We start from the raw sequence: 15,479 nt of genomic DNA, 5'->3' as shown, positions 1-15,479 counted from the left end.
GCTTATATTTTACTATGCCTAATTACCAAATATATTAACATTATATAGAGACAATCAGTAATTCATAACGTTAAGTAATTATTTAGAAACCAAGTGTATCTTTTTATCTTTAAAGTCTACTTCAAGATCTAAAATAGACTTTGCACACCACTCCCAGTTCACTGCCAAACCATTTGATTTTACGTCATTTAATAATTTCTTAAACCTTTTAACTTGCGAAGATTTTGTAGTCAAAATGATATATTCAAATTCGTTATTTTTTTCTAGATTTTTATTGCTGGAAGCATTTGAAAGATCATTCTTAATCAAGTCGTTAATTGTAAAATTATTTTTTATGGTTTTGACTTTTTCAATTCCATGTGCATGCAATATTGAAGATATAACATCAGTGCCACCTTGAATATCATTCATTACATTAATACATTTCATATTAGATCTGTCGAATATTTTTTTATGTAAATGAGTTTTTCGTAACACTTCAGGCGAGACTCCGGCAATGTAATATTTTGTTAAGTCAACTTTCAAATTCAAATCAATCTTACCAGAGTGTATCTCTTTTAAAATAAGTGTGATGAAATCGGGCATTAAAGCATACTTTAGTGGACGGAAAGATAAAGCCTTTAAATACTTCGCCGTTCTCATTCGCTTTGGAGCAATAATAGTATTCAAATGATTGTAATTATCATTTTCTATTTCATCGTATATTCTGACACCTAAGTAATATAACAATTTTTTGTCCAGGTCTGATATATAATCTAGGCAACCTGTACAAATGGCATCGATATTGTACACTAACTTTGACCGTAAAGGATTGCTGGAAGTGATAGAAGAGATGATATTACCTAGTTCAGTTGGTAATACTTTTAGTAGTATAGATTTTGCTTCCTGATCTAATGCTTTCTCCTTTTCAAGTAATGAGAGTTCTTCAGGTAATAAATCACCTGTTCTCTTTTTCTTCGAATTCTTTTGAAATTGATTTAATGATTCTATATCTGTATGTAATCTTTTAGCAGCTTTAGCTTTAGCAGCTCTGCTACCACTTAGTAATCTATAATTAACTTCATTATCATTCTCATCAAAATTTACTTCAATTTTATGTTCATTATCAATTGGATTTTCCTTTTTTCTAAATTCCTCATCCAGATGAGACCCATTTGCTAATTTAGTATTAGATATATGATTTTCAGTATATATCACCTCCAAGCGTGAAGGGTTCAAAGATGAATCATTTCCAGGTCTGCCAGAAGCCACTTCAATTGTACTTTTTCCCTTTTCCTGTTCCAGTTTTTCCTCTGGATTGAGTTTTGACACATGGAGCGCTATGGATGATGTAATTTCTGATGTTACTGGTGGCTGATCAACAAAATCTGAGTTATTTAAGTTCTTTTTTATAGGAGATAATGCTTGCGTGGATACTTGAGTCGCCAGTTGCGAATTATTTTGAGATAACTCATTGACATCTTCTGATATAAATACAAAGTTCCCATCATGTTTTATACTAGTTTCCATATTATCTTCGATGTCTGGGTCGGAAAGGCATTCGTTCACTGTTTCATTTTTATCATTTTTATCATTTTTATCATTTTTATCATCTTCTAAATTCGAATCTAAGAATTTATCACTGTATTTTAGGAAATGGTTTTGAACATCATCTGCCTTATAGGTTTCTGCATTTACGAAATTTTCTTCTGACTTATTTTCTATTGGACTTTTCTCTTTGCAACTATCAGACACCATTGATGATGGTTGAAGATTAAATGACAGAGGACTCTTTCCATATGTACAATTTACTGACTGCCCTAAGGAAGCTGATAACAACTCGTTACATTCATTAGATTTATATTTTGCAACATTGGCATCAAGTTTTTCACCAGATATATAACAATCTTCTAACCAGCTATGATTAGTGGTGACTAGAATATTTGGTCGTCTCATAGCAAAATCGTACTTTTTCCCATGTGGAGAACCAAATATCAAATGTGTGTTTTTCTTTGATAAATCGGTAGACGCAATACCACCCATAAGTCTTGTTAATCTCTGGATATAATACCTTTGAGGGCCAAAATAATTTGTATATGCTAAAATCAACTGAGATCTTTCAAATATTTTTTTTTTAAAAGGTTTTAGGAAAATTTTACTTGTTGCATCAACAAAAGTCTCCATTTCCCATGTGTGAAATAACCAAGGAATGCTCATTGTCAATATTTGAAGTGACTCTGCTACTTTATATTCACGAGATTTGGTAGAAAAACCTATATAACAATCTGCTTTCTTTGAATAAAAATCATTTTCATTAATATGCCTTACTATCTCCCCTCCAGACCATTCAATATATGATATCAAATAATTATATAAATTTTTCTCAAATAATAGATCCATACCTAGATAAAATTTATGTTGATTTAATATATTCAGAGTCCTTAATGGCTGAGATTCTTCTACCATATTCCACAGGTCTTGTAATCTATTTTTTGAATCCTCAGCAGACGATTGTATGTTTATAAGATGATCACTTTCATTGACAAGAGTCATACTTTTGAAACATTGGCATAGCCAGGTAGGATATACAAAACTTATATTCTGTTTCTGCTCTGAGGCTATTGTGGCTATCACAGCTTGATCAGTGGGATCATTCGTTATTAGATGTGTTGTTAAAGTAGATATATGATCCACAGTGGTTCCTCCTAGTGCATTGATAAGTTCCGAGTAAAACAGAACCTCCGTTTTATTAAAAGAATTTAACGATAAGAATATTTGATAATTTTTAAATATCAATTTTTCATCTGGGGAAAAGCTGTTCGTTTTAACCAGTTTATTTACTTCAATACATTTGTAAACCCAGTCTTCTGTAACTACAGGAATTAAATAATCAAATGTTGCAATTTTATAGAATGAGAAATCGATGGAATCAGCCACAATGAAATGTATCTTTTTGTTATTCATAAATTGCATAAATTGAGATTTTTGATTAATAACTCCAATCGAGGAAATCTCAATATTCGATACAGCTTTGCAACTGAGACACCCGTGATCGTGTAACAAAGTTTTTAACTTCTCATTCTTTGTAGTATTTTCTTTCTGAGTGTTGACCACCAAAAATGAAATATGTTCAAACAGTCGTGACATGCAACGCAAAATTAATCAATATACTTCTTCACCACACCGTCATATAGATATCTTGGGTAACAAGCTACTAATTGTTTATTAATAAACTTTCTGATTGAGGACTTTTTAATTGTTTATTTACATATTTTCAATTCTTTTTTTCATCTCATCTCATCCTTCATAATAAAGGTTTTTTTCAAGTTTCCTACGCGTATGCTCCATAAAAGAATGTCGGTTTGGCGAATTTCGATATTAACAAATATTTAGTATGTCTTATTTGTAAGGGAAAAAATAATGACTTATCAATTGAATAATAGTGACTTTTAAAAATATGGAACTGCCATCTAATAAAAAATTATAACATAATTCAAGTTATACATCATGTATTAGGTACTTTCAACTAATAGGTAGCCCATACAAGTGTGTTCCATTTATATTTTGGACTGTTGATAACGATTAATCAAAAGAAAAACTACGAGAAACTCAAAATTTAGCCGCTGATACATCGTGTATTTAAAAAAAAACTTACGTTACTTTAACTGCTATTGTTAAGCAACTTATAGAAACATGAATATCATAAACGAAAATTTTATATCAACAGAGAGTGTACATCTGTGTATTGTTACTATTGATTGTTCAAAACTATTCGAAAATCAAAACAATGTAAATACAAAAACTTTTCAAGAAACGTTATTATCTGAGTTGATTGAATTAGTAATTTATCTGATCTCCAAAAATGTTGTTCCAAAGCAATCGAAATATAAACAACTTATTAGTTTGAATTTTAAGAAATTATTCATACCGCTAAGTCTTTGGAATGACATATTATCAATAGCATTAGAAAGGGTTAACCTTTCTAATGCCTATGATATATTCATAACCGAAAGTACTACTCAAAATAAAGAAAAATATATTTCAAAGAATTCACGTTTGATGAATTTTATTAACTCAAATAAAACAGAAGCGGATCTCTTTAAAGATATAGATTATGAAAATATATTGAAGTTATCGTTATTAGAGGCTTTTAAAGAAAATAATATTACTGAAGATGACGAAATGAATCAAATTTTAGAAGAGTTTCATAATTTAGAAGAAATAATTTTATTTCAACAAGAAAACTGAATAATGCATGACATTATAACGCAGATTAACAGAAAAAGAGAATCACAAAATGATTTTGATCATTGAATGAATCTATGACATTATTAATATTTTCATTTAAATCCGAAATCAATAAGAATTGCTTAAAACAAACGTCGATTACAAAGGCATTCAAGAATATTGGGCTTTCGTAAAGTGAAAGCAAAACTTTTAAATCTTTATTTTAATCTTTCCATTAGTGACTTCATTCACTTAAGAATCGCACTGTTTTATACTAAAAAATATCTAACAGGAATATGATTATTGTCACTAGTAATTATATTATAAAACATTACATTTACATCTGCATTTCCATTTCCATTACTATTAGAGGATTTTATAACCACGTGGGTTGTGTAGAAAAAATTTAAAGAAAAAAAAGTATTCGGTTAAAATAATTATGGTAAGTAATTTTTTCGATATATCATCTTTGACCAAGGGGTGGAGAGTACCAACAATTACTTCATATACATTATTGAAATTTATTCAATTATGTAATCACATTGTATTTAACGATTGTATGTTAATTATTTTTTTGAAGTACTAATTTGAATACTGGAGTTCTAATTAAAAATTTGGAAAATAAGTATGTTGCAGCGTATTGAAAGAAAATATACAAACAGACAAACTAGAGTGTGTTACCTATTGTCAAGACTTTCATCAATAGTAGTTGATTCCTTTAATTCAGTGTACTAAAAAAACAAAGCCATCTTCCTTTTTCGATTTTTTTTTTAAACTACATTTTATGTTACAATAAGAATTTATCTTATTATAGTATTTGCATCGAATCCCGCACAGATCAAGTCATAATATTATTAGTGCTATCTTTATTAACATTTTTAAGAAACAACAACAGAACGAGGTTTACAGTAGTTCACTGAATAAGAAGATATATATATATATATATATATACTTCTTTCTTTCAATTGGATCTATTTACTCTATTGGAAAAAGATTGACAACAAGAAAACGATAGTTATACGATATAAGGAATCTTCACAGTATTGAAGTTTTCGTTAAAGGAATTTTACATTATAAAAATTAGATACATAATAGACAGACACGAAATATTACAGTTTACATTTGTGAGTTATGAAGTTTGGTAAACATTTAGAAGCCAGGCAAATTGAGATTCCTGAACATAATGGTTATTTCATAGATTATAAGAGTTTGAAGAAACTTATAAAACAATTAGCATTTACCAGTGTGAAACCAACTGATGAATCAAATGCAGTTGATGAACTTGCTGATACAGAAGATAATAACATAGATGGAATGAATTCGTTTGATGAATCCATTATTTACAAAAGATTACAAGAAAATCAATCATCATTTTTTTTCAAATTAGAGAGAGAATTAGAAAAAGTTAATTCATACTATTTGGAAAAAGAATTAAATTTGCATATTAAATACGATATTTTACAAAAAAAATTTGATAAATATAAGAATCGTGGTAAATTAACATCAAAAGATACTACATCCTATAAAATATTTCTGGGTGGTATTAAAAAATTTCAAAAAGATTTAGATAATTTGGAACAATACGTTAAGTTAAATAGAACAGGTTTCTTAAAAGTATTAAAAAAATGGGATAAAAGGTCGCACTCACAACAAAAGGAATTTTATTTTGCAACAGTCATTTCTGTTCAACCTATATTCACAAAAAATGATATTTCAGTATTGAATGATTCAATACTAACATTATTAATCACTTTAGATGAAATATGCAGTCAATCTTATGCAAACCCAAATGGTTCAAATATGACTAGAAATTCAATAAGAGGATCTGTAGATCATGAAGGAATAGCTTCGTTAATGAGAGATACAAAGAAAAATGATACGGTTAACACGGTGCATGATGAACTGACTGACAGACATAGTCCGATTAATGTAGTTAATAATCAAATAACAGATGATACAAACAATTTACAGTTAGCTAATTTTGATTATGAAATGGAAATTGAATCGGAAATCGAAGATTGGTATAAAGAATTAATTTACATAGATAAAATTAAAGATGAAACAAGGAAGAAAAATATGTTAACATCATTTTTTGATAATAAAATTAAATATAATGTTGAACAATTGAATAAAAATAATGAAGTTGATCTAAATATTAAATTTCGTGATTCAACATCAAAACTATTTAGTTTATTGATCGATAGTGAACTATCAGATGATGCACTACAGACTTTTTATGAATCAGTGAAGTTACACATTGATTTAGCCTATTTCGATGAAAGTGATGTAGTTTTTTCCAGAAGAAATATTTTACATGAGTCTGCTAGATGCATGGCACACTCTAGACATTTCATTTTACAAGAAGCTTTTAAAAGGTTACCTACGGAGGTCTTTCGTAAACTGCTTAATGCTAAAGATTCTCATCTTAGAATACCTTTACATTATGCATCCGAATTTGGAAAACTTGAGTTTGTCAAGCTTATAATAGCATCACAATTATTAAATTCTGTTGACGATTTAGATAATAATTCCCATACCCCAATGAGTTTAGCCATAATAAATAACCACAATGATATCGTCAAAACTCTCCTTTTGGAAGGTAATGCAAAACCATCACCAGAATCAGATGAAAGCTCAAATCCTCAGTTTGCACCATTGATTATTGCATGCGAATCTAACAATTACGACGCAGCAAAGTTACTATTACAAATTGGGTCAATTGAGGTAAATAAAACTACAGATTACATAGGTTTAGGATGTCTACATATAGTGGCAAAAAGAGGTGGGAGCAAAGAATTGATCAAATTGTTAATTTCGAATGGAGCTGATGCAAATGGAATTGATGAATTTAATAAATGGACCCCGTTAATATATGCAGTTCAAGAAGGGCATAGCCACGTTGTAACAGAATTACTTGATAATGGCGCAGATGCAGAAATTACCGATGAGAATGATAGAGGACCTTTATTTTATGCCATCTGGGAAGGTCATATTAATGTTTTAAATTTAATTTTAAAAAAACTGAATTCATCGGATATCCGTAAAAGAGTGCCATCAACTAATGGCACTGTAGCATCAAATACCATTAAATTAGATGATGATTTCGATGAAATACCTGATTTTGCATTGCCTCCGCCTATTATTCCTTTGAGAAAATATGGTCATAATTTTTTGGAAAAGAAAACTTTTGTAAAAATAATTTTAAAATCTAATCAAGATTTTATTAAATTTAACCAAGATGATGGTGTACTTTCGCTTCAACCTGGGAGAATTACATTGACATCTAACTCTCCTGAATCATTTCCACGTAATATTATATTGCCCATCAAGGAAGAAGAGGACAGTGAGATTATTTTCCAAGTCGATTCCTTTGAAAAGTTTAATGTAGATTTTGAAATTTACCCATCCTATGGTACGAGACTTCTTGCAAAGACAACCGTTATACCAAATATGTTGAACCTTCAATCATTAGATGGTACAGGAACTGCATCAATGCCACTATTTGATTATAAATTGAAATATATTGGGACTCTAACCGTCGATTACCAGATAATCTTTCCTTGTAATATTGTGAAACCATTGGATATATCAAAATACGAGACATATTGGAAATCCACTACTAGCGACAATACTATTAACAATTCTATTCACGAGTTTGTTACAAGTTCCTCTTTAAAAGGTAGTTATCTTTCGGTCAAAGTATCTTCTTTAAGAGATGGTACTGTTGTGGTAACTCCTTCAGTTTATCTGTTGGTGGGTGGTGTTAATATATTTATGCTAGATCTTGACAAGGAACAATTAGAGAGAATTATCGGTTATGATATAGAAAAGATTCCTGAGTTTAATAATTCGAATGATTTGAAACATTATCTTAAGGACAAAGTTGTAACATTAGAGAAATTACTGGCCACCTCGTCCTCTTCCATTCAATTAGATATACAAGTTGCATATCCAACTGAACAAGAATTTGGTAAAGTCCTACTGAGTGGGACTAAAGTTGTTGACTTGAATTCCTATATAGACACAGTTCTTCTAACAACCTTCGAGCATATTAGAGATTTGCGACATTCTGGTAAATCACTAAGATCTATTATGTTCAGTTCATGCAACATCCAAGCATGCTCTATTATTAATTGGAAACAACCAAATTTTGCAGTTATATTCATTATAAATTCATTATACAAGCTAAACAATGAATTTATAATGGATACTGCCCATAGATTAAGAACCATTATGCCAAAATTTGATACTGTTCTAGATAAAGATGATGGATATTATTGCATCCATGAAAAAATAAAACTATCTGCTAATAATAATTTATTAGGTATAGTCATTCCAAATGAGATATTACAAATTTCTCCTCAACTGGCAGAGATAATAAGAGCGAACGGATTACTATTAATAAGTTCAAACGTTGATCATTCTGAAAGTGTCTCAATTGATGACAACATCAATGGTGTTTTGGTTGATTCCGAGTTAGAGTTTAGCAGAATTAATTAATAAATGTACTAATAAATAGAGGAATATTGAAGAAATGTAATAAGTCTTATGGTATCGATATATACTACAGTAAAATATATATACTTTTATTTTTGATATTAGACAACAGGAACTCAAAATTGTCTACTATGAATGTATTATATGAATAGAGTGATTTGATATTCTTTGATGGAAGCCTTCACCTTTTGGATTTGTGATTATTGAAATCCATTCTTGAATAGAATCTGAAACAAGATTCACTGCCGAAGATTAACGGTCATTTTGACCACTCTTGATGCCAGATCGTTTATGAGTCACTTAAATCAGAATCATAATCATCAGATTCATTTTTCTGGTTGAATGTCAACTTGGTTGGAACTGAATTTACTTTGAACAGCTTAGATTTATGATCGTTCAATTTCTTTGAGCATGGTGATAATAATCTATCTGTTGGAGATGCAAACTTGTCTCTTAAGTTATTTTTATTTTGTTTTTCTGATTTTGAGTTGTATTTCTTAATGGCATGCGATGGATGCTTCTTGTCGAATAAAGCTTTTTGCAACGAGAAAGGTTTTTTCACTAATATGCTTTTTATTTCATTATTCTTGTTTGAATTCTCATTAGTGTTCTTAGTTGCAACGTTACTTGAAGACTCTTTCTCAATGAACTTTGCTGCACCCATATTATAATTTATCCAGTATGCAATGTTGTCGTAGGCGAACTACTAGGCGTCTGTTATTATATGATTATCGAATTGTGTTAGTAAATTACACTTTGAGTGCTTATATATATATAGCTAATACGTATTACAAAGTTACTTTAATGAAACCGAGAAATTTCATGCATGAACTGCATTCGATGTCCTTTCCAATCAATAGCCTGCCAGCAGGGATCGTGCAACCGGAACCCTCCGCATCTGTTACAGAATGCGTGCCATCGAGCTCTATCATGGTTGATTCTAATGCAACTTCACATCACGTCTCTCATATCACCTTCAGCATCTCGAGGACAAGTTTCAGATCTGGTTGTTTACATATTACCACATTAGGATAATAAATTGATCTGAAATCTCCTGTCTACGCATGTTTCTTCAACGTCAAGAAATAACGGAACCGCACGGATCGCCCAAATAGGAAAATTTGAAGATCTGTCAAATAGAAAGCAGTAGCCCAGCTCGCGTTACCCTGGCTTCCAATGACTTTTGCCAAAAGTGTCTCTGCCATGGGGGGACGCTCACTCTTGTCATACCCATAACTCATAACCCAATGCCTTGGATATATATATGTATATAAAATGGACCACACTAGCTCCACTTGAGTCCTACACTTTAAAGCTCTCTGTAATCAGACATATACACCGGTAGCTCCCCCTAACATCACCTTATTCTGCAGCATCTCTGGCAATGTTGTCTCGAGACTTTACATCGTCTCTATCAACTCTGACGACGACCATCCATGGTTTTGAAAAATTTCACGACTTTGCTCGGAAATGAGGGAAGGGCGTGAGATTTTTTTTTTTTTGATCTATCACTAAGAATAGTCCGGACAATTGTGGGTTTAGTTTTGATTCGAAATCAAATTTTTGTGGAATTGTTTTGTGCATTGAAGTTGTTCCAGTAAGGAACTCTAAATAATTAATAACATGAAATTTATATTCTAATATATATATATATAGGAAAATGATGTTATTTAAATATAGTTACCAAGTGCTTGGGCTTGTTGTGAACTATTATACTTTCTTTTATCACATTCCAACTTGCAAACATATTTCCCTCCTAGTATAAAACGAAAATTTCAACACACTATGGATTTATTTAAGAAAAAAGTTAAGGAACTGTTCTACACTTATAGTACCTCAGACCATTATGCTGAGTACGATCCGAATTCAACTCCAAATTTTAATATGAACTCCAGAAGTGGCAATAGAAACCAAAGCAAGGTATATCTAAACAGTAATAATACTTATAGTAACAGTGGTGTCGATGAAGAGATGGGTTATCATGATAACGCTGAAGCAATTGATATTGAGAACTTCAATGCAAACGACAATGAAGGTGTATCAGAGGTCATTTTAGCATGGACACACATAGATAAGTGGTCTTCCGAAAATAATCCTGATTTAAATGCAACTTTAGATGATCCCTGTACTCATAATGACGTCCTAAGGGCCGAAGAAGATCTGGATATTATATTTCCTCCATCAGTAAGGGCTTCTTTAAAAATTCATAATGGTCAAGAAGATTTGGAATCCATCACAGGGACCTCAGGTTTAGTTTATGGTTTACAATTGATGAAATTAGATGAAATCGTACATATGACACAGACTTGGAGAAACGTAGCTGCCAGTCTGAAAAGACGTCAAGAACAACAACAAAGTCGTCAGCGTGCCCAAGAAGGTTCATCAAGCACTCAAGGTCAGTCGCAAAGTCAGTTTAAATTAGCAAATATCCCTGAACAAAAATCGATCCCTCCTCATGCTATTCAACCAGTATATGCTAATGCAGGTTGGATTCCTTTATTGACAGATTTGGCTGGTAATCATGTTGGTGTTGATTTAGCTCCTGGTGAATTGGGTAAATACGGTCAAGTTATTATATTCGGTAGAGATTTTGATACCAAATACGTCGTAGCTAACAACTGGGGTATCTTTTTATTATCTTTTGCTAATGACTTGGAGGTTGGTAATTGGTATCTAGTTGATGATTCTGACGATTACTTAAATGGTGACGGTGAACTAGCATTTAGAGACAAAAGCAGAAACGGTCCAATCAAGGAATATTTAGATGTATTGAAGGATAGAGCCATCGGATCGTATAAAGTATTGATACAAGCTGCTCAGCACGCACAGGAAACTACACAGAATACCAATGTTCCAACTGAAAAGGCTCCTTCAAGAGTTGTAAGCGAAAGTGTAAACAATTTTAACGATGAAGAAATGATAATGACCGAAGATGAAGAAGAGCCGGCCAAGGAAGAACCAGTCGAAGAAGAGCCAGTCGAAGAAGAGCCAGTTAAGAAAGGGCCAGTTAAGAAAGAGCCAGTTAAGAAAGATCCAGTTAAGGAAGAGCCAGTTGAAGAAGAGGAGGCAGAAGAAGAAGCAGTTAAAGAAGAAGTTATCAAGGATGAAAAATCCAAAGAAACTGAAGACATTGACAATTTAAAGAAAGATTTAGAAAATGTAGCATTATAATCGGAGTAGATATTAAATAAACAATTGTTTAGTTGTATACATTGTAGCCTCTGCAATTATTTTCATTCATAAATATATAATTAGCAATATGATCTTGTTATGATTAAACGTATCTTATATGAATCTGACATGCGTGATCGTTCAAAGTGACCTCTTATGTTCAATTCTTTCAATCCTTAATTTTTTTAAAAAATGAAAACTTTGATATAAAAAGAGAAGGAAAAATTTGATTTTAAGAAATATTTAATTCTTACTACTGTTACGTTCTTATTATAATCTCATTTGTATCTTTTTATTACTTATCAGGAAAAGAAAACCATGGGTATAGTCAATGGAAAAATGTGATGAAAGATCAATATCAAGAAGTATTTTATTTATTAAAATATAACTTATATCGAACATGGTTCTTGCCTTTTACCAGAGCCATCCGGGTATTGTCTTTCTTTTACAGGTAATGCTGGTCACTACTATATCCTAAATATTTTTTGGAACTCCTTTTTATAATTGATTTTGTTTGATCTGATTGTCATAGAGACCCATATTTAAATCTCTAATATTAAAATCGGATTAAAACCTTTATAGTTGATGAACGAAGTTCATCAACGATGTCGTCCGCTCCCAACTTTATACATTTCAACATCTTGAATGCGTTTTATTCGTATTTCACAGTAATGAAATGTATTTATATTTTCAATACTTTATTATACCATGAGAACATGGTATTAACGTATCGAATGCACAAATATTTTGTCTATCTTGGTATTTGGCCGATATTTTATTAGCTTTTTCTTTACCTATATAAAACTAACTAGCCTATTCGATTAGCACGGGCTCTAAGAATCAAGAGTACCTTTTCGTTACTTCTCTTCCAAAGTAACGAAACCGATACAATCAATTCGGACCACTATCAACTTCAAGGGATAGTATGCATTAACGTAAACATGAAGTAAAATATAATATAATACAGCAGAGAATGCTAGAAAGAGGACCCTACTTCAATTCTATCAGTCGAAATTCAAAAGAAAATACAATTCAATAAAAGATTCAGTTTCGAAACAATTGCAACTTTTAGACTTTATTCAAGCTTCAAAATTTTCGCGTTTGACATATTTAAAAGTTCTCGTGTCTTATTGTTTACCTATTGAGAAAATATTTTACAAAACGACAACAGACAGCTATTGCAGTAGAACCTGTCCAGTTCCTAAAAAATCACCTTACGTTAAACTTAGTGTCCATTTCGATAACTATTCGATACGAATTGGTAATAATATGGTCAAAATAAAGAATTTGCTGACAGTTTAGTAAATCGATCGAGCAAAGCATTTCCTAATTTGGTACTCTCAATTGCTTTTATATTCATTCTTAGTTCTTTAAAATTATAGAATATAGATGTATATATAAAATCTTAGATATTAAATACCCTTTGAAGTTGTCTCTATGCTAACCGATCAAATAAAAATATAAGATCATCAACAATTTAGTGATCGGGCGCAGCTGGACCGTTGGTTGTCACATTTCTAAAGTTTAATAATTCGTCATGCTAGATCTGGACACTTACGAAAGCACTTTGAATGGGTACGATAAAACTGAAGCAATGACAACTGTGTATGTGACCTTAATAGAAAGGGCAATCACATCGAGTGCTGCATCTACGACGGTAACTACATCATCTACGAAATCAAAGGCTTCTGCAACCTGTACAGGTAGCAGAGCAGAGTGTACACACAAGAAAAACAACTCTCAAGCGCTTACAGTTGGTTTAGCTGTTGGTATACCTGTTGGAGTTACTTTTCTGTTGTTATGTGTAATATTATATTTTGTCTTCAAAAGATACAAGAAAGAAGATGAAAAACATGAGCAAGAATTTGAAGGTGATATCACATACTTATCAAATCACATAGGCAGTAGACCTTATTCTTCTAACAGCTCCTCTAATTCTCGTGAATTTAAAGAAAAAGATGGCAGTATAACTGATACAAATGACAATACTCCTAACCCGTTTTTGAATTCAGGTGATGTTTTACAAGTGCCGCATGGCATAGAAAGAGGCTCAATAATTAGTTATGCTAAACAATTACCGGATTCTAATATTGGCGGCTGGAAAATAGCTACGAAGTCTAATATATCATCCAATTCACTATATGGATCGAGAAAAAATAGCTCTACTTCTATACTAAAGACTCTTTCTGAGAATAACAACTATCGACCACCAATTGGGAAAAACTCATCTACTTTAAGTTTAGGAGCTCATCAGTCAGAATTGTTACGAGAAAAAGAAGGTTCAACAAAATTGTCTAATACTAGTACATATGTCAACTCAAAAGACATTTCGATTGAAATGGGACAACATGCACTTGATGTAGAGGCAATCAATGATTATAGTGACATTGTTTCAAATAGTACTGAGTTAGAACATATCAATAGAATAAGAAGTATTTATGAAATATATTTGGAAAATTTTGAAGATGAAAACTCTGAATCCCATCTTTCCTTCAATAATGAAGCTAGAGTGATACATTCAGATACCAATTCTTCTAATAGTATCAATGAGTTATCATCTGTTACTATATCTTCATCAGATTCTTTAATGCGTCCAGAAATATTACAGAATGACAACTCTCAATCAACTTTAGATACATCCTCTTCAAATACAATTGATAACAAGAAGGATATACATGAACTAAAGGCACCGCTTGGAAAAATTCAGTTTACTAACGAATCTAATGAAACAAACCATCTTCAAACACCGAATAATAGCACCCAATCGAGGGTTGCTTCGTCTGTCTATTCAGGTACATATATATTACCGCCTAATGACGAAGCTTTGCTTTATAAGCCAATCAATTTTGAAGAAGTAGGATCGGCAAATAACGAACAAGTCTCTATTAAGGGTCTAGAAGAGAACTCACAACAAAAAATCGATAAACAACAATACCATCAACTATATTATCAACAAGGTCCACAACAATATCATCATCCTCAGACTATGGAAGCTTATGAGCAATTACCAACCCCATCAAAGTTATTATACTCTGATTCAATCCAATCTTTTACGTCGTTCAAGGGCAGAAAGAAATATCAACCTTTGGTTAAACTAAAAGCTGCCAGATTACAAGGAACGTCTTTGAATCCGATGGATCATCCTGATATGTTCTATAATCATACCTTAGATTCACAATCAATAGCACAAGATCAAGCCTCTTGTTATTCAGGTTTAAGTAAATCTACTGTTCCATTACCATACCAATTGAGACAAAGTATTGTAATGACTGACCCTTCAGTGTTGACAATCGCATCTAAATATAAGGCAGCAGGTTCATTTAGAAAGATCCAAGATATGAATTCTAGAAACAACAGTCTTGTTTCACAAGGACATCCTCTCCATATTTACAAACCTCGCGTCAGTGGCCTGTTAGATAATTTTGATGTATTACAACCCCAAAGCATTGGCCAAGTTTTGCCACACCATGGTTCTAATGAAGACCTAAGAAAACAATTAGGTACTTCACAAAATTATAATATTGACATTTAAAGAAAAAGCCCTTTGGGAATCACTGACTATTTGATATCTCAACTATTATACTAAAAAATATACAGCATAGAGG

At 31.6% G+C, this 15,479-nt stretch overlaps 6 protein-coding genes across 6 annotated transcripts; 4 read left to right on the top strand and 2 right to left on the bottom strand.

Moving 5' to 3' along the window:
* Nucleotides 1-78: 78 nt before the first annotated feature.
* On the bottom strand, nucleotides 79-3,126 carry TPHA0H01070 (uncharacterized protein; the record flags this gene model as incomplete). The annotated part of the gene is made up of 1 exon (XM_003686701.1): nucleotides 79-3,126. One exon carries the CDS (start codon nucleotides 3,124-3,126, stop codon nucleotides 79-81), a length of 3,048 nt encoding a protein of 1,015 aa, XP_003686749.1.
* Nucleotides 3,127-3,672: 546 nt separating this feature from the next.
* On the top strand, nucleotides 3,673-4,227 carry SPO16 (Spo16p; the record flags this gene model as incomplete). The annotated part of the gene is made up of 1 exon (XM_003686700.1): nucleotides 3,673-4,227. The coding sequence occupies one exon, from the start codon at nucleotides 3,673-3,675 to the stop codon at nucleotides 4,225-4,227; it is 555 nt and encodes a 184-aa protein (XP_003686748.1).
* A 1,110-nt stretch (nucleotides 4,228-5,337) lies between these two features.
* On the top strand, nucleotides 5,338-8,706 carry PHO81 (Pho81p; the record flags this gene model as incomplete). Its single annotated transcript, XM_003686699.1, has 1 exon — nucleotides 5,338-8,706. The coding sequence occupies one exon, from the start codon at nucleotides 5,338-5,340 to the stop codon at nucleotides 8,704-8,706; it is 3,369 nt and encodes a 1,122-aa protein (XP_003686747.1).
* A 286-nt stretch (nucleotides 8,707-8,992) lies between these two features.
* Nucleotides 8,993-9,367, bottom strand: TPHA0H01040 (Spo12 family protein; the record flags this gene model as incomplete). The annotated part of the gene is made up of 1 exon (XM_003686698.1): nucleotides 8,993-9,367. One exon carries the CDS (start codon nucleotides 9,365-9,367, stop codon nucleotides 8,993-8,995), a length of 375 nt encoding a protein of 124 aa, XP_003686746.1.
* Nucleotides 9,368-10,488: 1,121 nt separating this feature from the next.
* SMI1 (Smi1p) lies at nucleotides 10,489-11,874 on the top strand (the record flags this gene model as incomplete). Its single annotated transcript, XM_003686697.1, has 1 exon — nucleotides 10,489-11,874. The coding sequence occupies one exon, from the start codon at nucleotides 10,489-10,491 to the stop codon at nucleotides 11,872-11,874; it is 1,386 nt and encodes a 461-aa protein (XP_003686745.1).
* A 1,537-nt stretch (nucleotides 11,875-13,411) lies between these two features.
* Nucleotides 13,412-15,406, top strand: TPHA0H01020 (uncharacterized protein; the record flags this gene model as incomplete). Its single annotated transcript, XM_003686696.1, has 1 exon — nucleotides 13,412-15,406. The coding sequence occupies one exon, from the start codon at nucleotides 13,412-13,414 to the stop codon at nucleotides 15,404-15,406; it is 1,995 nt and encodes a 664-aa protein (XP_003686744.1).
* Nucleotides 15,407-15,479: the final 73 nt, after the last annotated feature.

This window comes from Tetrapisispora phaffii, chromosome 8 (genome assembly GCF_000236905.1).
Source record: "Tetrapisispora phaffii CBS 4417 chromosome 8, complete genome".
NCBI lineage: Eukaryota > Fungi > Ascomycota > Saccharomycetes > Saccharomycetales > Saccharomycetaceae > Tetrapisispora > Tetrapisispora phaffii.
Note: the sequence above shows the minus strand (reverse complement) of the source record. Positions and strands in the feature narration are given on the sequence as shown.